Source organism: Schistocerca piceifrons, chromosome 1 (assembly GCF_021461385.2).
Source record: "Schistocerca piceifrons isolate TAMUIC-IGC-003096 chromosome 1, iqSchPice1.1, whole genome shotgun sequence".
In the NCBI taxonomy this organism is placed as follows: Eukaryota; Metazoa; Arthropoda; class Insecta; order Orthoptera; family Acrididae; genus Schistocerca; species Schistocerca piceifrons.
In genome coordinates, this window is record NC_060138.1 from 538,834,292 (window position 1) to 538,858,900 (window position 24,609).

The 24,609-nt window shown below is 39.6% G+C and overlaps 1 protein-coding gene across 1 annotated transcript in view; it reads right to left on the minus strand.

The window, feature by feature from the left end:
• Positions 1 to 24,609, minus strand: part of LOC124799362 (cytochrome P450 3A8-like) — a 268,183-nt gene that overhangs the window by 5,224 nt on the left and 238,350 nt on the right. Inside the window, exons 5-11 of the mRNA XM_047262919.1 lie at positions 8,872 to 8,982; positions 7,616 to 7,707; positions 6,156 to 6,313; positions 2,436 to 2,560; positions 2,210 to 2,335; positions 293 to 424; positions 49 to 137 (exon numbers count right to left, since the gene is read on the minus strand). Of these exons, the coding sequence (XP_047118875.1) occupies positions 49 to 137; positions 293 to 424; positions 2,210 to 2,335; positions 2,436 to 2,560; positions 6,156 to 6,313; positions 7,616 to 7,707; positions 8,872 to 8,982 (833 nt within the window). The remainder of the gene's footprint in view (positions 1 to 48; positions 138 to 292; positions 425 to 2,209; positions 2,336 to 2,435; positions 2,561 to 6,155; positions 6,314 to 7,615; positions 7,708 to 8,871; positions 8,983 to 24,609) is intronic.

Below are 24,609 nucleotides of genomic sequence, written 5' to 3' on the forward strand. Positions count from 1 at the left end.
AAAATCCATAAATAAAATCCATAAATAAAATCCTTGTTCCCTAAGTACCTGTATTCAGATGGATACAAACGAAGCATCTCATTCAGGAACATGTCGAGATATTGTGCATTCTGCACTGTCTCAAAGGATATCTCCGTCTGTGGAATGAGAAAAAGTCATTAAATTGCTGCTATCTTCCACCAGTAAACATATCTTACATCTACAAGGGAACAAATTGTTATATACACTTGGAAAATTGTCTTGTGGCCAAATAAGTGCAGTACTCTCAGTTAAATATACAGTTTGTACTTACAGATGTCTGTAACTGCTTGTTAAGTTCAGAATGAAGTTTATCCTGAATCTCTGGTTTGGAAGCTAATGTGGCAACAGACAGTGCAATTGTAGACTTTGTTGCCTGTGCTGTATTCAGAAGAACAGCTAGTGACTGAAAAATATAGAATCTAAATAACAACATTGCATTTGCAGAGATAAATAATAAATGTATGCTTAAAATATTTAAGGAAGGATATCACTATTGGTAGATAGTCCAGCAAAGACAATAAATACATTTTTTAATTAATTTATTTTTTACTAAACTGCTACACAGGAAACGGAACATTTTGTAGCAAAGTAAGGATTTAAAGACCACTTACATCAGCATCATGATTGGGTCATCCTTAACGCACAATTTGTCACTGTACCAGCATGAATATTACAGTAAACTATGTTAGTATAACTTATTTTCTGTTTATTTGCATCCACAATCCTGCAATATTTTGTAAATGACAACATTTTGCACATAGACAGTTCAGGCAGGAAACATTTATGGTGTAGTCAATGTCTTAAAATAAAATAGCTGCTATTTGAATTTAAGATATGACAACAACATGTGTTCATCCACTTCAGCACTTGTGCTAACATATATTCATGTATTTTATATGCTGGTTCAATGACAGGACTTACTCATGGCATTGTATTTCCTTATTTTACACATGGGCTTCGCATCTATGATAGCTGTGCACTTGTGCTGCCCTCTTATTAGCGATGGCACCAGACATTGGTTTTTCTCCACACTGCTGTGTGGATCATAACATGTTGCAGCTTGATAATGCCCAGATGAGCAAAATTAACTAATTGCTGATAATTGTTAATAATAATCTATTTAAAATTAACAGAACAGCTGATGCAGGAAAATGACTTCTTATAAGGAAATAATGTGGCCCTGGACCCTTACATAAAAAAAGAAGCACAATAAATACATGACATAATTTTAACCTTTTTTAAGAAGTTTATGGATCTAATATCACTTGGAACTGTAAGCTTGCCTTCACTTTCTAGCTGACAGAACGATTTTCATCTTATTTTGCAAATTGCATTGGAAAATCCACTATATTGATTGTTCCTTGAACATATGTTGAAATTAATGTATCTACAATTCATCAACTATTTTTATTGTGATTAAAAGAAAAAATTGCTGCTGGAAAATGGTTTCACTATTGTGCATTCAGCCCACTGTGATCAACTGAGGAACAAATTTTGCCAATTGATTTGAAAAATTCAGTTGTTCATACAGATTATTTAACACATTTTCATAAGATTTCTTTAAGTTCTTGTATAAGCAAAAATTTCCTTAATTTTGGTTTCATACTTATTATACATGATGCAATTTCAAAGGTGTAATCTGTCTTTGCTTAGCCTTGGAATAATCATTCTCAAAATATGTAAGAGTGTTTTTTTTTGTTTTTTTTTGTTTTTTTTTTTTCCCTCGTGTATTATGTCTTTCTAATGGTGTCTTCCAATTTAATTTGTACAGCATTTATGTAACATTCTCAAGCTGACAAAATAAGTCTATGAAAATTCATGCACCTCTTCCCTGAATATTCTTTCTTTATTCTATGTATTGAACTTGCTAATGGCCCAGACTTAGTAATAATAATGATTAACTGGCATTTTATGAAGGGTGAACCACAGTTCCACGAGATTCTTCTGATGAATATTAGTCAGTATCTACCTTCTGCTTAAACAGTTCTTATGTGGTCGCAGATACTTCGGAAATTTTCCATCAATGATAAAGTGGAACATGCTATTTAAGTGTGGCATGCAGAATTACTGGCTTATTGTTTTTAATCTCCAGTTGTATTATGATTTGGACTACATTCTTAGTACTTCAAGATATCAGACACTGCTAATGAAAGTGAAATTAAATTTTCCATCCTTCTCAATATCTTACCTGAGCTACAATCGCTTCTTCATTCACAGCAGCAGCACTTTCTACCTCTTTGCCTTCATCTTTTGTTGTCTGCTTCTGTTCAGAAACTGTTTCCAATAGTAAGTCCACCAGATCAGGAACTCTCTTCTGTAAGTTCAATGCATGTTCCTCAATACAATTTTATACACATTTCTACAATAGAGTTCCTACTAGGAAGAAGTATAAAAACACACCAACATTTTCTTACCTCATCTGTTGACTTCTCTGCACTGATTTTTTCCTTAACAGTGTTATGGATTAAAGGAATGAGATACCTGGCAGCACTATTTCGCAGGACGAAACAGTCTTGAGAGTAAAATGCAGGAAGAACAACTGAAAAATAAATAACAGTTTTACAGTACTACCTGGGAATGGTTAAAATGCATTTCAGTCTCCCATGAGTGCTCAGTTGTTGTCCTAACATTAAATCTCATTCATTGATGATACTTTAGTTTTCCATTTAATTAAAAATAAACTTACTTGCATACAACAGAGTATATAGGTTTTCATGACTGTGTGGCAAAGTACACCGAAATAAGATGCATTCAGAGTTGTTTAGAAGTTATCCCCTATTAGTGACTGCATACCGCTCACAAGAGTATGGTGCAATAGAGAGGTTTACATAAAACTTGTATGTTGTTGTCCTATGATGTATGGTAGGTGTACTAAAACAATCTGAAATGATAGCTATAGTGCTTCACTCAGATCAGCTAAGAAAAACTTAATTTCAGAAGCTGTGATGATGTGTCATATTCAAGGAAGTACGTCAACATTTCTAAGTGTGAGCTGTGCTTCATGCCATTTTGAGACAATCAATATGAAAATGCATCATATTCACCAGCTGTCTTATGAGCATCAAGTCCACGATAATTCCATGGAAAAAACACCTGTGGATATAAACAGGCATATCTCCACAATCAGCCAATCCCTCTACCATGATAACCTTTTTCCAGCCTGAAATTATGTGATGCTTCTTGGAATAATATGGCAAGTCAGCATTTTCTGAAACATCTTCAAGGAGATCACAGGATATATATTTTACAACATGTAGACAAAGAAAAATAATGTAATGGCAATGATAAATTACTACCCACCAACCAAGATTGGTTTGTTGGTGAAGGGTGGTACATATATTTATATGATAAGCCCCTACAACTACACTTTTCAGAAGACTACTCTTTAAAATGTACGAGATTATGTGAAGTCATGAACAAATATTGTAGGCAAGATATTTAATCCTGTCATACGTACTGTGTTCTTCAAAAAGTATGACCTGATTTCAAAAAGTTACGCTTCCTTTAGAAAAAGTACTGCATTACTTCAAGCAAATCACAGGTATTCTACTTATACGCTTTCTTCAATATTTTTCAAGCAATTATGCCTCAAGAAGTGTGACTGTGGAAGGTATAAAGAACAAACCTGAAAGGACACATCTGACTAAGGGTTCTATTACTGGCTGATGATCAATATGAACTTCCCAGTATGTTGGTGTCAAACTGAACAAACAAAGGATGTTAATGGAACTATTAATGGTAGTTCTTATTTATGTAGTTATGCATTAATTTTGTGAGTTTCAATTTCACTCATGCATTTTTTGAATGAATTGCCTTGTGTAAACACGTTTCATCTAATGATGGGACATACATGACAATCAGAAGTGGCTGCACTGACTGGGGCCATAAATGGCTGGTTTCTGAGGCCTCTATTAACTTTCAATTTGTCAGTGCTAGGCATCAGAATTGTGGCATCCCGAATCAACATGCTGATCATTCCATAAACATTTTTATGAAAAAATTACTAATGGATCAAAATGGTAGAAGACTGTATAGAGATCAGAAATCAGAGTGTGATATTAATAAGACAAACCTAAATTATTAGTAAATTAACACATTATTATACACAGTTTCTAGTTTAGCCGCCAGATACAGTGCTAAAAAAAAAAAAAAAAAAAAAAAAAAAAAAAAAAAAAAAAAAAAAAAAAAAACAACAACCTACAAACAGAAGGTTATTCAATAATTTCAATCATAATCTGCTTCACAATCAAAACAAAAGTAACAATGGTGTTCATGCTCTTCACAATGACAAGTAGGATTATTTGTATTGTCTACACTCTGAGCGAAACCTATAAAACGGAGATAGAGAGGCATTGCTCCAACACAGATATTACTGATTTTTACTGATATTTTAAATCTTGAATTCACATTTGTAAAAAAAAGGTTGTAAATTCTAATTTTTTAAATATTTTCAAACATATTCTTTTAGCATCTCCACATTTCTTTCTTACTGACTTTGCTTTTGGTATATGACTTTATACACATGCATAGATCACTGAAACTGCTACTCTGTTCTCAGTTTTATTCTTTGACCAGAATTAAATGTTTGCATAGTTATTTCCTACATTAAGTGCCCCAAATGCTTGTAAACTACCACGAACAGTCAAACATCATGTGAGTTTAATGCTACTTTCATGTCTGCGGCATCTTGCTTTGGCTAACTGTTTTGCCATTATGTTGCATACACACTACCGATCTCCCATTTTGAGCCAATTAGGTCATGTACTTTTTGTACAGGTACATTGTTACATGCTATTTCATAATATATACTGTATCTGTTGAGTGTAGCTTTTAATCGTTATTTTTATGCCTATATTGACACGAGAATGTATAAGTACAATTATCCTGTTTCCATATTTAAACTTTTCAAATTTCAAAAAGATAGACATAGCGAATTTTCACTTATTAATTACAAAGAGGTGACTGAGGTTGTACATAAACACTTAACAATGTCTAGATTAGCTGAAACTAGACGTGATGAACAATAAGTTTCAGTAAATAATATAGACTCAGTGGAAAAATGTCTGTTTCATTCAGATGATATATATTTTATCAGTCCATATTTCAATATTTCAAATTCATCAGATTTATCATTACTAAGACATGTTTGTGTATATGCACACTGTCAAAATGATCAAATGGAAGCCCTTTTTTCTTTTATATTCTGAGCCACTTCTATATTCTGAGCCATGTCTATAATACATAATTTTTCCATTTAGTTGGTCTAAAAGATCTGCTCAGTGTCACTAACAACTATTTTACCCTTTGACAGATTATCAGTAAAAAGATTCCCTTTTGCATCCCAGAAAGAATTGGCCATAACTTAACTGACATATTAATGTCACCTGTAGACTTGATGGCTACTTCATTTATGGTATTAACTAGTAGACGCAGGTCTCAGCAACAGAACAGATCAGTAAAAATAATTAATTGGGCCCTTCTGAAAACAGTTAAAACATTTATTTTCTCATATGATATTGATCTACGGTCTAGAACAATTGAAACAATCTTGTGCAAGTCTTTCTCTTTGTTAACTCTTTGTGTAAAATTAGCCATATTTCCTTTCTTGATATGACTGTCACCAGATATTTTGTCCACATATAATTACCAATTGTCTAGTTCTGTCTTGTTCACTTTCACAATGGTATTATCTGTGGTTGCACTTTTAGGCATTTTCATATAGTTCCTCTTCAAAAGAAGTATGATTGTATTTATAGTTCATTCAGCAATTACTTAATGGTTGAAGTTAAGAAGCATCTTCCTTAAATCATCTGCTATATTATGACAGAAAACAGACCACCAAAAATAAAGAACTTCTTGATTTTTTAATACTTCTGTTCACCTATCTGAATTCAGCACACACAATATGATTATATTAAAAAGTTGTATGAACAAAGTCAGTCCACAGTCTACTTCAGTTCCATTATTTCACAGCATTACAAACGTGAAGCTTCAACGAAAGCATTTCCATCCTTGTGTATTTCTAAAAAGTTGCAAGACTTTTGTAAAACTAAGTTAACAGAAATACTAAACGGTATTTGCAAGCTTGGTAATGGAGAGCTTGCAGAAAATCACAAACAGTCTGGAAAACTTACATGGAAAAGATGCAACTGGATAAGTGGGATTGTCAATTTTAAGAACTTGTTCTAGAGTTCCAGAAAGTGCATTTTGGTCCACCTTGGGCTCTTCTGCCTGCGAATCCTTGTCCAGGAGAGTCAGAGCCAATGAATGAGCAAGGAAGTTACGAACAGCACTAGAAAAAAGTTATGTAGTTATTAGTATGCATACTCAATTTCATACCACTGTGCAATTACAGTATTCAAGTCTTAATGCGTTAATACCGGTAATAATACATTATCACTATATGCTCCTTAAGTATTGCATCATGTCAATGCCCATTACATGTCACTAAATGCATTAGTAATATTACTATAACAAGACAGTTGTTTAATAGGAGGATCTTCCTTCAAGTTAAAAATTCATATAAAACACACACACACACACACACACACACACACACACACACACACATAAAAGATTCCATCATGACTTACCAAACGGGAAAGCACTGGTAGATAGGCACAATAAAAAACACACAAACACACACACAAAATTTCAAGCTTTCGCAACCAACGGTTGCTTCGTCAGGAAAGAGGGAAGGAGAGGGAAAGATGAAAGGATGTGGGTTTTAAGGGAGAGAGTAAGGAGTCATTCCAATCCCGGGAACGGAAAGACTTACCTTAGGGGGAAAAAAGGACAGGTATACACTCGCACACACACACATATCCATCCACACATATACAGACACAAGCAGATATATACAAGAAGCAAGTGGTAAAAAAATATCAAAAGTCTGATAATATAAAAAGGTTAACAGCTGTTAAAAACACACTACTGGATCACAAATGACAAAACTCAAATGGAAAAATAATCTAGCTTTCAGATCTATCAGTTCCTTTGCCACAGTAAAAACATAATGAAGAGAATGACGCAAGGAAGTAACACACAAAAATGAAGGTAGGAACAAAGGAAATGTAAGCTGAATACATAAATGAAAGATAAATATGTAAGTTTGTATGAATGTGAAATTATGCAGGGGCAGAAAATAAGATTTTGAATACAAAGTTACAAAATGACAGGAAAAAACCAACAGATGAAACCTGAGATGAGAACAGGCACAGGAATCTAATGTTAGATCTCCCAAGTGAAGTCAGCTCAGTACTGAGACCCAAACACACTGTGAAGGACCATTTTCTATTTTTACATCATTTTGGAAGTACTGATGCTGGAGGGATTAGCTGAGAATTATATTAAATTCCATATGATATTTCTGCACATCCTCTTTTATAGCATATATAAAATGTGCTAAAAAATTCTTATCTAGTCTACAGTGTCGACTGGTATACATTCTAAGCCCACAAAATGAATTTACAATTATTTTAATCAAGTTATGACAAATGCAGTTCTCAGATTAATTTCAAGAATAAAATATTGGTTAGTGCATTTATAATGATAATGCATACCACAAAGTAGCAACACAAAATATTATACTCACTATGTAATGTCAATGCTTGGTTCTGAAGCTTCAATGGATTTCTTAAGATTTTGTGTGAGAAACTCAAGAGACTTCAAAATCCTTGGAGTAAGCTGAAAAAAAATTAAAAGATCAAAATTTTAAACTAGATTATTATGTGTGTGCTAGATACACAATGATGAAACCTGCAGCAACATTTCGAAGTCTAATGCTCACAAAATGTGGATCATGCAATGTACTATACATACACAATATTAAATGAAAGACTTTTAATATTTTTAAGAGAGTAAAATGTGTCTATAAACAGAATTTCACTCCAATGCACAAGGTTCCAGCAAGATACAGCTATGTTCATCCATATTGTGGATGTATATTCTCCATTAACTGTGACACTTCAAGTTTATACACTGCAATTTCTTTGCATTTCAATTCATGTTGCAAGCTACATCTGAAGTCCATAGAAATGCTGAATTATCATTTGTATGCATAAAATCTGATAAAATAGAAATTTATGGGCATTGTGATAAATAAACATCTTAAAGCTTCATCTATAAAGAGATTGGCAATAAGATTGTCTTAATAAAAGCCTCATAACCATAATAATACCTTCTGTACTACAACAAATCTACTTCAGATTAATCATCTCACATCTACTGTATGAGATTCAGATTTGGTGTGAGTCATCTGCAGTCTACCTTGAGAGGGTGCATAGGCTGCACAAGAGAACAGTCAGAGTAAATACTAATACAGGTAGATAACAATAAGAGTCATTCCATTAAATATAATTTGCTACCTATGTATTCTCTATGTATCAATTATGTTCACAATAGGATAATACAGAAGTAAGAAATAGAAAATAAATAATAAAAGGTAAAAAATATCATAATGATTAGACACAATGATTTCTATGCGGGGACCCAAAATGATTGTCATGATAAACAGCAAAACAGAAGACATATGATTCACATTCCATGTGCTGCCAAAAGACATTAACATATTTTCAAATAGTATTAGTCTACAACACTTAAATATTTTTAAGAACAAATTAAAGTAGTTGGTAATTAAAAGATGTTTACACACAAAGATTTCTGAATGACATTATCTATGGTACTATGTTTTGTATGTGCCCACTTTCACTACATAATTTGTTGTAAGTATCTGTCTAAAGATACCTGAATTAAAGTATCATATTTGAAATATGATTTTATTGATGTGAATCTGCAAAAAATGAAGCCCAAAACAGAAGCTCACAATGAATCTCAAAATTATTGACTTACCTTCCTAAGTTTCTCACGGCTCAGGGCCACAACAACATCAGGTGATCCTTTTACTTCCCCTGCCAAAATAGAAAGGCTCCTCTGCACTAGAGGATTCTTGACAGATGCAGCCTGTAGATAGTAAACAGAAAAGATGAATAAGCATCTGTTTTTCATACTGGTAGTAAGAAAACAATGAACCAGCACAAAGAACTACTTTTATTTATCAGATCAACTGCTAGAATTGCAACAATACTATTTATGTGCAAAACTGAAATGATGGAACTAGGTTTAATTGGTTGTCTACTGTGCCTTAAATACTTTTAAAACAAACACACACACACACACACACACACACACACACACACACACACACACACACACACACCACCGCCGCCAACAACAACAACCATCTCAAAGAATTAGGGAATAAATAAATAAAAATTTTTTAAAAAATAAGGAAAACATAAATATACATTTTGGATTGCTCTTTGCTAATAAATTCTAGTCTATTTGTAACTTATTTCTTCTATAGTATGCTCAGCTGTAATTTTTCCTTTGTGTTTGCATTTACATACTAGTAAATATGGTAGGCTATACTATTTCCTTTCTTCATTTACACCTTTCAGAGGCCAGTCTTTCTGTATCTGTATAGGTACTCCATATTGTCCTTTTTTATTACCCTTAAGATTCAGTTTTCACTTGCTTGTAGGTACCAAATAACTCAAGTATCGTGGATGGAATTTCTTTGATTGATGTAGAAGTAACTTGGAGTGTGCCACAGTGAAGTGTATTAGGACCTTTTCACATTTTATATTTCACATAATGAAGACGCATAGTATTCTAGGAAATGGTAAACTCATAGAAACAGCTGGGTGTAACAGTTTGTAATTCTATGAAATGGAGCAATTACAGAGTGTCAGTTGTAGGCAAAGCGGGTCACAGACTTCAGTTCATTAGTACGAGGAGCATTCAATAAGAAAGGAAACACAATTTTTTTTCTCAGCGAATTTCCGTTGAAAAAATGCAGATTAAGTTGTGGGACATTGTAGAATATTTCCGCTTCAGCCCCTAAGTTTCATGAAGTTCCTATATGTATCGGAGCTATGTGTAGCCTTAAAATGGCGTCTATAATGGAGGTGCATTCCAAGCAGGGAGCTGTCACTGAGTTTCTTTTGGTGGAAAATGAGGGAATCGGAGATATTAATAGGCTCTTGCAGATTTTCTACGGAGACCTGGCAGTGAGCAATAGCACAGTGAGTCATTGGGCGAGGTGTCTGTCGTCATCGCAACAAGGTCGCGTAAACCCGTCTGAATTGCGGCGTGCTGGTCGGCCACACACAGTCCTGCATTGTTGGAATGTGTGGACATACTCATTCGAGGTGACCAATGGATCACGATCAAAAATCTCTCTGCTCAACTGAAAGTCTCTGTTGGTAGTGCTGACTGACTCACCCACTAGTTGGGATACTCAAAGGTTGTGGCTGCTGGGTTCCTCACGACCCAAAAGAAGATCATACAGCACAAAGAACCATCTGTGTAGAACTGCTTGCGTGTTACGATGCCGATCGTCACAACTTTTTGTCAAAGATCGCACAGATGACGAAACATCGATCTATCACTTGGAACTGGAAACAAAACGGCTATCCATGGAATAAGGCAACACCATCTCTCCTCTGAAGAGAAAGTTCAAAGCTGCACCCTCAGCTGGTAAAGTCATGGCGATGGTCTTCTGGTAGGCCCTAATATGAAGGTGATGTTCTGCTGATGTCCTCCCTCATGACGTAACGTCCAACTGCGAAGTGTATTGTGCTACCCTAAGGAAATCGAGGAAGGGGCTTCAACGTGTTAATCGCCACAAAAACTGAAATGAACTTCTCCTTATCCATGACAACGCAAGACCTCAAATAAGGCTGCACACCCGAGAGAACTTCACAAAACTTCATTGGACCATTCTTCCTCATCTACCCAACAGCCCGGATCTCGCACCTTCTGATTTCCTTCTGTTTGCACCAGTAAAGGATTCATTCGACAGGAAGCAGTATGTGGATGATGGGGAGGTTATTGATGCAGCAAGACGTCGGCTCTGATGTCGACCAGTAGAATGGTACCACGCGGGCATACAGGCGGTCCCAGTAACGTGGCGTAAGCTGTCGCATTGGTTATTTTGAAAAATAGGGCATTGTAGCCACAAGAGTGGGGAAGGGAATAATGTGCTGTACCATAAATAAGACTAAAACCAATCTGCTTTCAGAAAAAAATGCGTTACTTACTGAGCGCCCCTCGTAATGTACTGGGGAAATACAATCAGTAGACAAAGGAGATTGCTTGCGAAATACTTGTGTCATCTAACTTAGAATATGGCTTAAAGAGTGTGGGACTCACAACAGATAATACTGTCAGGGGATATAGGACGTGTACAAAGAAGGGTGACGAAAATGGTCATAGTTTCTTTGACTCATGGGTGAGCATCACAGAAATACTACAGTAACTGAACTCGCAAGCTGTTTAAGATAAACGCAAACTTTCCAATGAAAATCTACCTACAAAGTTTTGTGAATCATGAACCATGAATCAAGGAACGTACAACTCCCTAGGTATCATTCGGTAGGGACCACAAAGGCAAGATTACCGCCCTGTTACGATGTCATTGTGCTTAGCCTACCGTGGTCGTTATCAGAAACACGTTACAATAGACAAGTAAGTGATGATTCAGGAAAGCGCATCGCGTTGTGAATGGTTTCAAGACAGCTGTTCATATCGAATTAAGTGGTACAGAGTGTCCTCGTGAAATATGACTAAAACTCACGATAAACCGTCGTAGCGCCCACTCTCTCGGCTAACAGGCTAATTCAATGCGCACGGAGACAAAAAATTAATTCGTGTTTAGCTGTTATATTTTATCTCAGGTCCGAACACACTTCCTCAAACATTGCCGTGATTATATATCTGTTTTTAATTACCGGTATCGTCGACTGCAGGGCCTTAGCAATTTCAAACTATTCACAGATTTCTCATGAGCTACTTTAAATATACCCATCTTCATTTTAAACAAAATAGCAATTTGTTTTTGCTGAAACTTATGTGCCATTGCGAGTAGAAGAATCAATTTACAGTACCTGTACGATACTTAGAAACAAAGAAACACGGAACTATTTTGACACTTAATTCACTGATCTCGACACACAGTTCACCACTCTCGAAAACTAACTACAGTGTTTTTGGCGATGGTGTCACTCAAAAACATATCATTGTGTACTTTAACAATGTAGGAAAACGTAGACTGCTACTTACCGTAAAGTAGAGACGTTAAGTTGCAGACAGGCAAACCTGAAAGACTCTCATAAAGCTTACCGCCATAGCCCTCATCAGCAAAAGAGAAACACACACCATTCATACATAAAAGGAGGTACATCTTACGCACTCATGACCGCCAACTCCAGCATCTCGAGCCGGAATGCCTGTTTGTATTCCTACACAGTATTTTTCCGGGACAACAGGGTTATTTCGTGTTACTTATTTTTCTTGTTAAACTTTATTCTCTGTATTAAAAATCTGAAATTTCGCAAATGAAAAATATACTGACTTCAGGACTGTTCATACCTACGAAATCTATATCAAGAAACAAACTTGCTGATCAACATTACGCTAGAGTAGGCGTATGTGGGCAGAACAGAGTTGCCGATCAATATTATAAATGAACTGTAACTGTTGATTTACGTACTTACAGAGAACAGCCCATATGAAACTCTTTTAAACTTCACTGTGAATTAAAAACCAAATAATAATTAAATTAAAGGAAGTACATTCGCAAGTGAACATGTTTACACAGTGGCAAAAATCAAAATCCGCTTTTGGGTAGCATTCAATAGCGTGCTGCGGCAACTCCTGCGCTATAACATGCTTAGCTCCTCTAAAACTTGGAGAGCGTAGCCAGAGGACATAACTCGGGCCCAACGCTGTGTTCGAAAGATCGCGGCAGAGTACTGTTTATGTCACAATTTTTCTCGAGGCGCGAGCCGCTTGTCTCTCGAAAATTCGTATGAGACCAATATCCGGATGTTTAGCTACCTGTTCCTTTACAGGTTCTGTCTTCTGTTGTCAATTTCTAGAATTATTTCGAAAGAAACATTTAGCGAACATAAAACTGCTCAACTATTGTCGCGAATAGCAGAGCCAGTACGTGATCGCGTAGACGTAATTACGTGCATGTACTCGTTAGGTTCGTAGTTTGTTGTGACTCAACAACAAATACGTCACGTTTGTTGAGTGGAAGCTCAAGAGGAAGAAACTGTTCAATAACTCACCTCAGAATTTTTTGGAAGAATAATTGTACTTTCGTCATCATTATTTTAAAATTTGTAATCTATCAAAGAACTAAGTAAATATGAAAAATAAATCTTGAAGCTTGGTCTTTTTTTTTAGTACGTATTACTCTTGAAGATATATCAATTACATATGTGTCAGTAATGCTTTACATAATGACATAAATGGCCGGTTTTTTAGATCTGACAGTCTTCTTAGTGGTCGGTCTCCAAATTGCAAGACTTCGCTGCTCAAGCTGTCCCCCAATTTTCGACGGTAGGTCTCCCGAGGTCATCCAGTGTGTGAGCAAAGTTTCTTCGAGTATGTACGGCAAATATCAGCTGGTCCCACGTAAGAGGCCTGTGACCATTTTACAAATTTATAAAATTTAAATACTGTTGTGAGCGGAGAAAAAGACTTTTAGTCACTTGAAGTTCATAAACTCAATTTCATTTACGCGTATCAAGTAAACTCATCTTCAGAATATTAAAGATGCTTCCTATACCCCATATGGCATCATGTCTGAGTCATTGGTTTCAGACACTGTAGGGCATTCCATTCTGTTGGTTCCTGCCTCTTGGACGAAGATGTTCACAAGGTGATTGTGATGTGCCCGTGCGTTATTGTGAAGCTGAAATACTAATCGAAATGTTGACTGTACGACTGGACAATAGAATTGAGGATCCTGTCCTGATATAGCACAACCATTAAATTACCCTCGGTAGCGATGGGGGACGTCCAACATCGTACACGATATGGTCTCCAAACACAATTATCCCATCTTCCTTGTATATCTGAGACGTGCATCTGGTATCTGGCTGCCTCCAAACTCTTCTATAACGATCAAATGTCAGATAAATCCTCCACGTGTCGGTGCAGAGGACCTGACTGCATTATCGTCGTTCTATTCATGGGCATCAATAAGGGAGACAAGAAGGGGCACTTGGCCCCTCTAAACATAATTTTTTTTTATGCATAGTACAGTTCTTACGAATTTTTAGTAATGGTTGTCTGCAACTCTAGTAAATTGCAGATTTAACATCGTAGAAAGCGGCGGGAAATCATGAGACATTAGCAGTCAGCAGCCCCTACCGATGTCGTTTTATGCAACCTCTACTGTGTATGTGTTAGGAACCATATCCAGACAGGTGACAGCCACGTAATCGATGTATGATACACATTCCCTCCCAGAGTTTTGGCGACTCTTATCCAGCAGAATCTTTAAGGATTGGCCATGAGTTGCAAGGAATTTTTGGACCAAGATATATCTTACTTCTGCCATACTTACCAACTCTCTCCAACTTTCCTTCGTGTAACGAGTGCTGAAGTTTTACAGGTTTAGGATGCCTCTATCGTTTAGTTAGTTTATAGTACTAAATCTTTTGCAAATGGCTCAGAAACTTTGCCTTATAAAGTGTGTTTTCATCACTGGAAACAACAAAATTAACTGGAGATATCAAGATGTGAAGCATGGAAGTAACATGTTTCCAGTAAATAACCCAATGAAAAGATGATTCACCGCATTTTGTACTAAAGTAGTACCATAAACAAAAATTTTACGGTAGGTCCTAGATGTCTTTATACGGTTTACCAGTTGTTCTGAGGCATTTTGACATCTAGAGAGTGGACTGGCAAACGACACTGTTCAGACAATTAGGTTGCAAATGGTTCAAATGGCTCTGAGCACTATGAGCGTTAACTTCTGAGGTCATCAGTCCCCTGGAACTTAGAACTACTTAAACCTAACTAACCTAAGGACATCACACACATCCACGCTCGAGGCAGGATTCGAACCTGCGACCGTAGCGGTCGCGCGGTTCCAGATTGTAACACCTAAAACCGCTCGGCCACCCCGGCCGGCAATTAAGTTGCATAAAACGACATAGGTAGGGGCAGCTGAAGCACGCTATATTGGTCTTGGTTCAAATGGCTCTGAGCACTATGGGACTCAACTGCTGTGGTCATAAGTCCCCTAGAACTTAGAACTACTTAAACCTAAAAATAAAAAAATAAAAATAAAAAAACACAAAAAATAAAGTTGTTATATTAACTTAAGTATGTTGTTAAATTAACCTAATTATGTCATGTATTGGAAAATTCGACTCGTTCCACATCATTACGAAATATCGTATTCATGATCCATGGAACTAGTATTAATCTAATCTAATCTAATCTAACTAACCTAAGGACAACACACAACACCCAGCCATCACGAGGCAGAGAAAATCCCTGACCCCGCCGGGAATCGAACCCGGGAACCCGGGAACCCGGGCGTGGGAAGCGAGAACGCTACCGCACGACCACGAGATGCGGGCATATTGGTCTTGTCTCTGGGTTATGTGCTGGTAAGTTTTTACTTCCACACTTTCCATTTTGATGTCTCTTGTCAGTTTCGTTGTATCAGATGGTGAAACCCACTTTATAGGGCAACGTTTCTGAACAGTATACGAAGATTAAGTACTATAAATGGAATAAACGTACAGAGACATTAGAAACCTGTATGATTACGCCCATAATCACACAAAAAAACTGAAGACACTTGGATAAGTATGATAGAAATATGGTATATCTTGTTCCAAAAATGTTTTGTAACTCATGGCCAATCCTCACTTGTATTTTTTATAGTATGACTCTGCTTGCTAACAATTGCCCAGAGATCTGAGAGCGAAAGTCTATCGTATATCGATTAAGTTGGTTGGGTTGGGTTGTTTGAGGGAGGAGACCAAACAGTGAGGTCATCGGATTAGGGAAGGACGGGGAAGGAAATCGGCCGTGCCCTTTCAAAGGAACCGTCCCGGCATTTTCCTGCAGCGATTTAGGGAAATCACGGAAAACCTAAATCAGGATGGCCGGACGCGGAATTGAACTGTCGTCCTCCCGAATGCGAGTCCAGTGTGCTAGCCAGTGCGCCACCTCGCTCGGCATCGATTAAGTGGCTGTGTCCTGTCTGTATACCGGTCCTGATACAGATGTAGTGTAGGTTGCATAAAACTACACCGGTAGGAGCAGCTGAATCATTATGTATATCTTGAGTTTTTTAGTTGTCACACTAATCATGGGAAGTTATGTCGATTGCTTGATGTGGCGGCGGATTTGTGCCGTTGTAGTGTCCTCCATCCTTTGTCCGTGGCTTCCTATGGGAAATGAAAAGAAAGTACGAAACCGGGGACCTTCTTAAACCGTATGCTGTGCAAACGGCATGGCTGCCTAATAAAGTGACAAACTGAAGAGACAAGAACAGCCCAATATGAGGGTGGTTTTGGAAGATTTCACGCATTCTGCTTGTCATGTACTGGTCCTAAGTTACACTTAGTCATATAAAGTCCAAAACATGTAGACAAAGTGTCACCAGAGTTGAATAAGTGTCTTTTAAAGAGTATACCCTGTTTCTCCACTTCCAGGAACATTCATGTTTTTTGATATTCAAGAGGATTTTCTCAATCGTTCTGACTTCTTTAAATTTCATAGGTTTAATTTTGATCTACCCTAACATTACTGGAATACGATCAATTTTTTTTTACTATATTGTCTACCTACATTATTAACTCATTGGCTGCCTTGAATGTGATAGTAAGAGAATTTAACTTTTAAGACTGTGGAAATAAAAAAGGTGGCACCCATATCCATACAACTAATATAAAAGATCTCTTTTGCATGTACCACTGAAGTACGCTTACTGCTTAGGTGTAATAAGAAATGCCAAGAAAGGAAGGAAAATATATTTGCTTAACAAGAGTGATAAGGCACAAATCGCAGAATATCTGAGTGACCACCATCAAACGTTCATTTCTGAGGAAGTGGATGTGGAACAAAAATGGAAAAAATTCAGAAACATCGTCCAGTACGCCTTAGATAAGTTCGTACCGACTAAGGTCCAAAGCGAGGGGAAAGATCCACCGTGGTATAACAATCATGTACGAAAGGTACTACGGAAACAAAGAAAGCTTCATCATAGGTTTAAGAGTAGTCGAATCATAGCTGATAAGGAAAAGCTGAACGAAGCGAAAAAGAGCGTAAAGAGAGCAATGAGAGAAGCATTCAACGAATTCGAACATAAAACATTGGCAAACAATCTAAACAAAAACCCTAAAAAGTTTTGGTCATATGTAAAATCGGTAAGCGGATCTAAATCCCCTATTCAGTCACTCGTTGACCACGATGGCACCGAAACAGAGGACGACCGAAGAAAGGCAGAAATACTGAATTCAGTGTTCCGAAACTGTTTCACTGCGGAAAATCGTAACACGGTCCCTGACTTCAGCCGTCGCACGGACGCCAAAATGGAAAATATTGAAATAAACGATATCGGAATTGAAAAACAACTGCTATCACTTAGTAGCGGAAAAGCATCCGGACCAGACGAGATACCCTTAAGATTCTACAGTGATTATGCTAAAGAACTTGCCCCCTTTCTATCAGCAATTTATCGTAGATCGCTGGAAGAACGTAAAGTACCTAGCGACTGGAAGAAAGCGCAGGTCGTTCCCATTTTCAAGAAGGGTCATAAATCAGATGCGAATAATTATAGGCCTATTTCGCTTACGTCAATCTGTTGTAGAATAATGGAACATGTTTTGTGTTCTCGTATTATGACGTTCTTAGATAATACAAATCTCCTTCATCATAACCAACATGGATTCCGCAAACAGAGATCATGTGAAACTCAGCTCGCCCTATTTGCCCAAGAAATTCACAGTGCCGTAGACACTGGCGAGCAGATTGATGCCGTATTCCTGGACTTCAGGAAGGCATTTGATACGGTTCCGCACTTACGTTTAGTGAAAAAAATACGAGCTTACGGAATATCGGACCAGGTTTGTGATTGGATTCAGGATTTCCTAGAAGAAAGAACACAACATGTCATTCTTAACGGTTCAAAATCTGCAGATGTAGAGGTAATTTCGGGAGTACCGCAGGGAAGCGTGATAGGACCTTTATTGTTTACAATATACATAAATGACTTAGTTGACAACATCGGTAGCTCCGTGAGGCTATTTGCAGATGACACGGTTGTCTACAAGAAAGTAGCAACATCAGAAGACTCGTACGTACTCCAGGAGGACCTGCAGAGGATTAATGCATGGTGCGACAGCTGGCAGCTTTCCCTAAACGTAGATAAATGTAATATAATGCGCATACATAGGGGCAGAAATCCATTCCAGTACGATTATGCCATAGGTGGTTCAAATGGTTCAAATGGCTCTGAGCACTATGGGACTCAACTGCTGTGGTCATCAGTCCCCTAGAACTTAGAACTACTTAAACCTAACTAACCTAAGGACATCACACACATCCATGCCCGAGGCAGGATTCGAACCTGCGACCATAGCAGTCGCACGGTTCCGGACTGCGCGCCTAGAACCGCGAGACCACCACGGCCGGCGCCATAGGTGGTAAATCATTGGAAGCGGTAACGACCGTAAAATACTTAGGAGTTACTATCCGGAGCGATCTGAAGTGGAATGATCACATAAAACAAATAGTGGGAAAAGCAGGCGCCAGGTTGAGATTCATAGGAAGAATTCTAAGAAAATGTGACTCATCGACGAAAGAAGTAGCTTACAAAACGCTTGTTCGTCTGATTCTTGAGTATTGCTCATCAGTATGGGACCCTTACCAGGTTGGATTAATAGAAGAGATAGACATGATCCAGCGAAAAGCAGCGCGATTCGTCATGGGGACATGTAGTCAGCGCGAGAGCGTTACGGAGATGCTGAACAAGCTCCAGTGGCGGACACTTCAAGAAAGGCGTTACGCAATACGGAGAGGTTTATTATCGAAATTACGAGAGAGCACATTCCGGGAAGAGATGGGCAACATATTACTACCGCCCACATATATCTCGCGTAATGATCACAACGAAAAGATCCGAGAAATTAGAGCAAATGCGGAGACTTACAAGCAGTCGTTCTTCCCACGCACAATTCGTGAATGGGACAGGGAAGGGGGGATCAGATACTGGTACAATAAGTACCCTCCGCCACACACCGTAAGGTGGCTCGCGGAGTATAGATGTAGATGTAGATGTAGGTATGAAAGTAATCTACCGTACAAGTACTAAGAGATACGGTAACTATCAATCGTTAGATATAGAATAAGTTTTGAATACATCTTGTCAATATTACTTCTTGGGGCAGGACGCGTTTTCAAACCTATTCGAATGAGCTACACAAGAAAACGGTAATTTAGAATATCTCCCTTTTGTAAAAATTTCTGCCGACGCCCATGGTTCCATTCCAGACGGTTGTTTGCCTACCTGATAGATCTCTGTTGTTTTTCTCTGCCTCCAAGGTAGCAATAAGTCGTATCGATATCTAAAAATTAAATGGATTCTACCAGCTACGATAAAGCAGGGAAAAGACTCGCATTACTCTCTACGCATACGTTTCTCTCCATCCTTTCGAAGACAGAGACCACACGAGGACTATTCCTGTGAAGTTCTCGTTCGTCATTAAAAGTAAGAACGCGCATTTTGTTAACAGGTCCGCCATTATCTGATCTCCGCTATTATGTGAGGCGTAACTAACATTATTTTTATGAGGTGTACCGGTGCTTAAACGTTATTTTTAGAGAACAGAATGCAGCTCTTATTACTGCACTTAATTATTACTCGGAATGTATCTGCGCTCGAAAGACAATAAAACAACGAGGTAATTTGAAAAGTCAGTCATGTCTTCTTTGTGTTACGATTGAAAAAGCATTTTATATTTCCAGAATCTTATCCGAACTAGCAACTTATTGTAGTATTCCTAGACCCAATTCAGAAACTACACGTTACTTAAGTCATTTAATTTTATGTGAGACAAGCGAAGCAAAGAAAGAGTCCAAAGAAATAAGAAGACGCACGAAAAGTATAAATAAAAAGGAATACTGTGGGCTCCTTTGCATATCGCTATATTGGAGTGTTTTATTGTTGTTGGTCGTGGCTGCCTAGACGCCAAATTCATCGGGCAGAGACAATTGCATACTATTCGGGTTGCCACAGCCCTGTGAGTTGCCTTCAAAAAGGCAGCAAATACACTCCTGGAAATTGAAATAAGAACACCGTGAATCCATTGTCCCAAGAAGGGGAAACTTTATTGACACATTCCTGGGGTCAGATACATCACATGATCACGCTGACAGAACCACAGGCACATAGACACAGGCAAAAGAGCATGCACAATGTCGGCACTAGTACAGTGTATATCCACCTTTCGCAGCAATGCAGGCTGCTATTCTTCCATGGAGACGATCGTAGAGATGCTGGATGTAGTCCTGCGGAACGGCTTGCCATGCCATTTCCACCTGGCGCCTCAGTTGGATCAGCGTTCGTGCTGGACGTGCAGACCGCCTGAGACGACGCTTCATCCAGTCCCAAACATGCTCAATGGGGGACAGATCCGGAGATCTTGCTGGCCAGGGTAGTTGACTTACACCTTCTAGAGCACGTTGGGTGGCACGGGATACATGCGGACGTGCATTGTCCTGTTGGAACAGCAAGTTCCCTTGCCGGTCTAGGAATGGTAGAACGATGGGTTCGATGATGGTTTGGATGTACCGTGCACTATTCAGTGTCCCCTCAACGATCACCAGTGGTGTACGGCCAGTGTAGGAGATCGCTCCCCACACCATGATGCCGGGTGTTGGCCCTGTGTGCCTCGGTCGTATGCAGTCCTGATTGTGGCGCTCACCTGCACGGCGCCAAACACGCATACGACCATCATTGGCACCAAGGCAGAAGCGACTCTCATCGCTGAAGACGACATGTCTCCATTCGTCCCTCCATTCACGCCTGTCGCGACACCACTGGAGGCGGGCTGCACGATGTTGGGACGTGAGCGGAAGACGGCCTAACGGTGTGCGGGACCGTAGCCCAGCTTCATGGAGACGGTTGCGAATGGTCCTCGCCGATACCCCAGGAGCAACAGTGTCCCTAATTTGCTGGGAAGTGGCGGTGCGGTCCCCTACGGCACTGCGTAGGATCCTACGGTCTTGGCGTGAATCCGTGCGTCGCTGCGGTCCGGTCCCAGGTCGACGGGCACGTGCACCTTCCGCCGACCACTGGCGACAACATCGATGTACTGTGGAGACCTCACGCCCCACGTGTTGAGCAATTCGGCGGTACGTCCACCCGGCCTTCCGCATGCCCACTATACGCCCTCGCTCAAAGTCCGTCAACTGCACATACGGTTCACGTCCACGCTGTCGCGGCATGCTACCATTGTTAAAGACTGCGATGGAGCTCCGTACGCCACGGCAAACTGGCTGACACTGACTGCGGCGGTGCACAAATGCTGCGCAGCTAGCGCCATTCGACGGCCAACACCGCGGTTGCTGGTGTGTCCGCTGTGCCGTGCGTGTGATCATTCCTTGTACAGCCCTCTCGCAGTGTCCGGAGCAAGTATGGTGGGTCTGACACACCGGTGTCAATGTGTTCTTTTTTCCATTTCCAGGAGTGTAGTTCTGTTGCATTCTCCTCGGGGGACTTGAGATATAATTTGTAGCTAGAGGTCAACGACCGGTGTTGCCAACAGCAGGCGACCACTACGAGGCGTTTTGTCTCTCAAGATTGCAGCTGAGTGTTTGAATGGCGACGTCGCCGTCGATGAGCGGCCGGGGGACCACATCTGTCCCTGATCTGCCTGGAATTGATCCTCCGCGTACATTTCCTGCAGCTGCTTTCACTTCATAGCACTGAAAATGTTGCTGACATCTCCGTCCGTATATTCTCCCTTCGTGATACTTTTCTCCATGGATTTCGTTCGGCAGTGGGGGACTGACGACCCCGTAGTCTGGTGACTTAGCCTTGGCCAATCAACAACCAAAACTGTGTAATTTATCCTTTTTTTTGTGTGAAACGTCCTGGCTATAATATGGTGGGAGAAGTGTGAGGCTAGCTACTTGGCTGCTACGAGACGCTGCAGCCTTCGCTACAGGATGCTTCTATTTCTGAATCGCAGCGCTGTTTATCGTCGGACACTGTAAACGTTTACTTCCAGCCCGTGCTAAGAAGCTATAATTAGTCAGTAACAGATCGTATGAGCTATGTCCTTAATGCCAATGGTCACTAGAGTATCGTGTGTTTTATTCGTCACATTCCTACAAGTCGCGTATGCTGATTAATACGAGTTTACTGTGCATTGTATGGAGAATTGTGTGTGTGTGTGTGTGTGTGTGTGTGTGTGTGTGTGTGTGTGTTCGACAGCGCGCGCGCTCTCGCGCGTGGGTGGCTATTGTTATTGTGATGGTATGCATCAATTGCAACAGCGAACTCAATACACATCTAAACAAAAAAAATACACTATATAAACATTTAACGGCACAAGCTACTCACGAATGTCAGAAAACTCAGTCGAGTCGAACGTCCCGTCGGATGCTTCATATAGACCCTTGATACCATCACGTGGACGTCTGTCTGAGAACCATTTATTATGTAGGTCATTGTCTGAATATCGCCACGGTCACAGGTACTGTCAGTGCGATACACCCACTTGTGCACGTTACCTCTGCACATACCTTCTCTAGTCCGGTACCTGATAAGCTGTACACACACCTCCCTAGGATGATTTAAGCCTGGAACTTTAACAGCTGCGTTGTCAGTAAGTTCATGGCTTGTCACTCACGTTTCCATTTAGCGTCCCTGTTGAACGTAGTGAAGAGCACTGAACTCTGTTTTCGTATGCTGGTCTTCTAGATTTGAGGTGTTTACTGAGGAGCGACAGTAACCCTAGGAAGAGGGACCCATTAATTTTTACAAACTTTCTGGCAAACGTTGTAGAGAGCCGCCTTTCGACGAAGGTGAGCTGGACGGATGTTCCATAGTACTGGCAGCCAGCGTGTAGGTGTATATCTGACTGGTTCTCATAGCTGCATCAACCGAACGTAGATTTCTTCACACGGGCGCTGGTGGGAAATATTCTACTGCCGTAGATAACAACGCAAGGTATGGTCTACGGAGAACTGATGTATTTGCTACCCATTTACTATCTGCCAGCTTCATCACCAGGTTCACTTGTGTTTGTTAGGTGATTATGTTATGTCAGTGTTCAGTGTAACGTGACACCAAGGTATTTTGGCTTATCGTTGTTTTTGACTATGCCAAGAGGGCCAAACCGTGAGGTGATCTTTGCTGATGTTAGACGATTAGGGAGAGAGAAAAAGACATTTCTGTTATCGAAGCATTTCGATCGAACTTCACTGCGCTCTAAATAGTAATTTTATGACACTGACTGTTAGCATCCGTGCAGTGATTTGTAACATCAGCCACATAAGATCCAACTGCTGAATAAAAGCCTCCTTTACATTGTTCCACAGATAACGGTCTTCAACGAAACGCATCCATGCCGCCCCTGCAAATTTCTGGCTCTCTCACACCTTACTTTAGGTCGCCGCCTGTCTTTTCTCATTTGTGGGTCCAGCAAGGAATTTCCAAGAGCCATCTGCGATACGTTCTCCCTGCGAACTGTCTCGCCCCTCTCCATTTCTTATGTCTTCCTCTCCAGTCTGCTCTTCTTCTTTCTTCTCCTGCCTCCCTCTCAGCAATTTCATTCATCCATCAGTGCATTCCTTGCGTACTAGCCGTGAGTTTTTGGTTTGCTTTCACATTATACGCCCATGCCCCACTTCCGCAAGTCTAATTTTGAAAAAAAGTATTTAATAAGACTGAATCACTCCAAAACGTGTTTACTCCTGTTTACGGACCAATAATTTTAACATGCTGCAGAATTCTTCATCACATTCTGTGTACGAATACAACTTTCTTTGAGAGAGAAAATCTTCTGCCCACAAATCAGCACGGATTCGTGCGAAACTCAGCTTGCTCTTTTCTCACACGATGTACTGCGAACTACGGGTGAAGGGCAAAACGTAGATTCCACATTACCAGATTTCCAGAACTGCAGACAGATAACATAGATCTGAGCATATGGAATAGGTTCCCAGATCTGTGCGTGGCTCGAACACTTCTTAAATAACAGAACTTAGTACGTTGTCCCGGATGGTAAGTGTTCATCAGAGACAAGGGTATCGTCAGGATGTCACAGGGAAATGGGATAGGCAGCTGTTGTTCTCTGAATACGTAAATGATCTGACGGATTGGGTGAGCGGCAGTCTGCGACAGTTTGCTGACGACGCCGTAGTATTCGGGAAAGTATCATCGTTGAGATGACTTACCCAAAATTTCTAGTTAGTTTGATTATAGCATTTTGTTCTAGATCCAAAACATATAAGTTACTGTATATTGGAAGGAAAGACGATCCTGTTACGTTCGGAAGCAGTATTACTCGTAGTGGTGTGCTGCTTGATACAGTTACGTCGATTAAATATCTAGGCATAGCGCTGCAAAGCGATATGAAATGGAGCGAACGAGTAAGTGCGGCAGTAGGGAAGGCGAATGTTCGACTTTGGTTTATTGGGAGAATTTTAGGAAAATGTAGCTCATATATAAGCACCTCTGCGACTCATTCTTCGAGT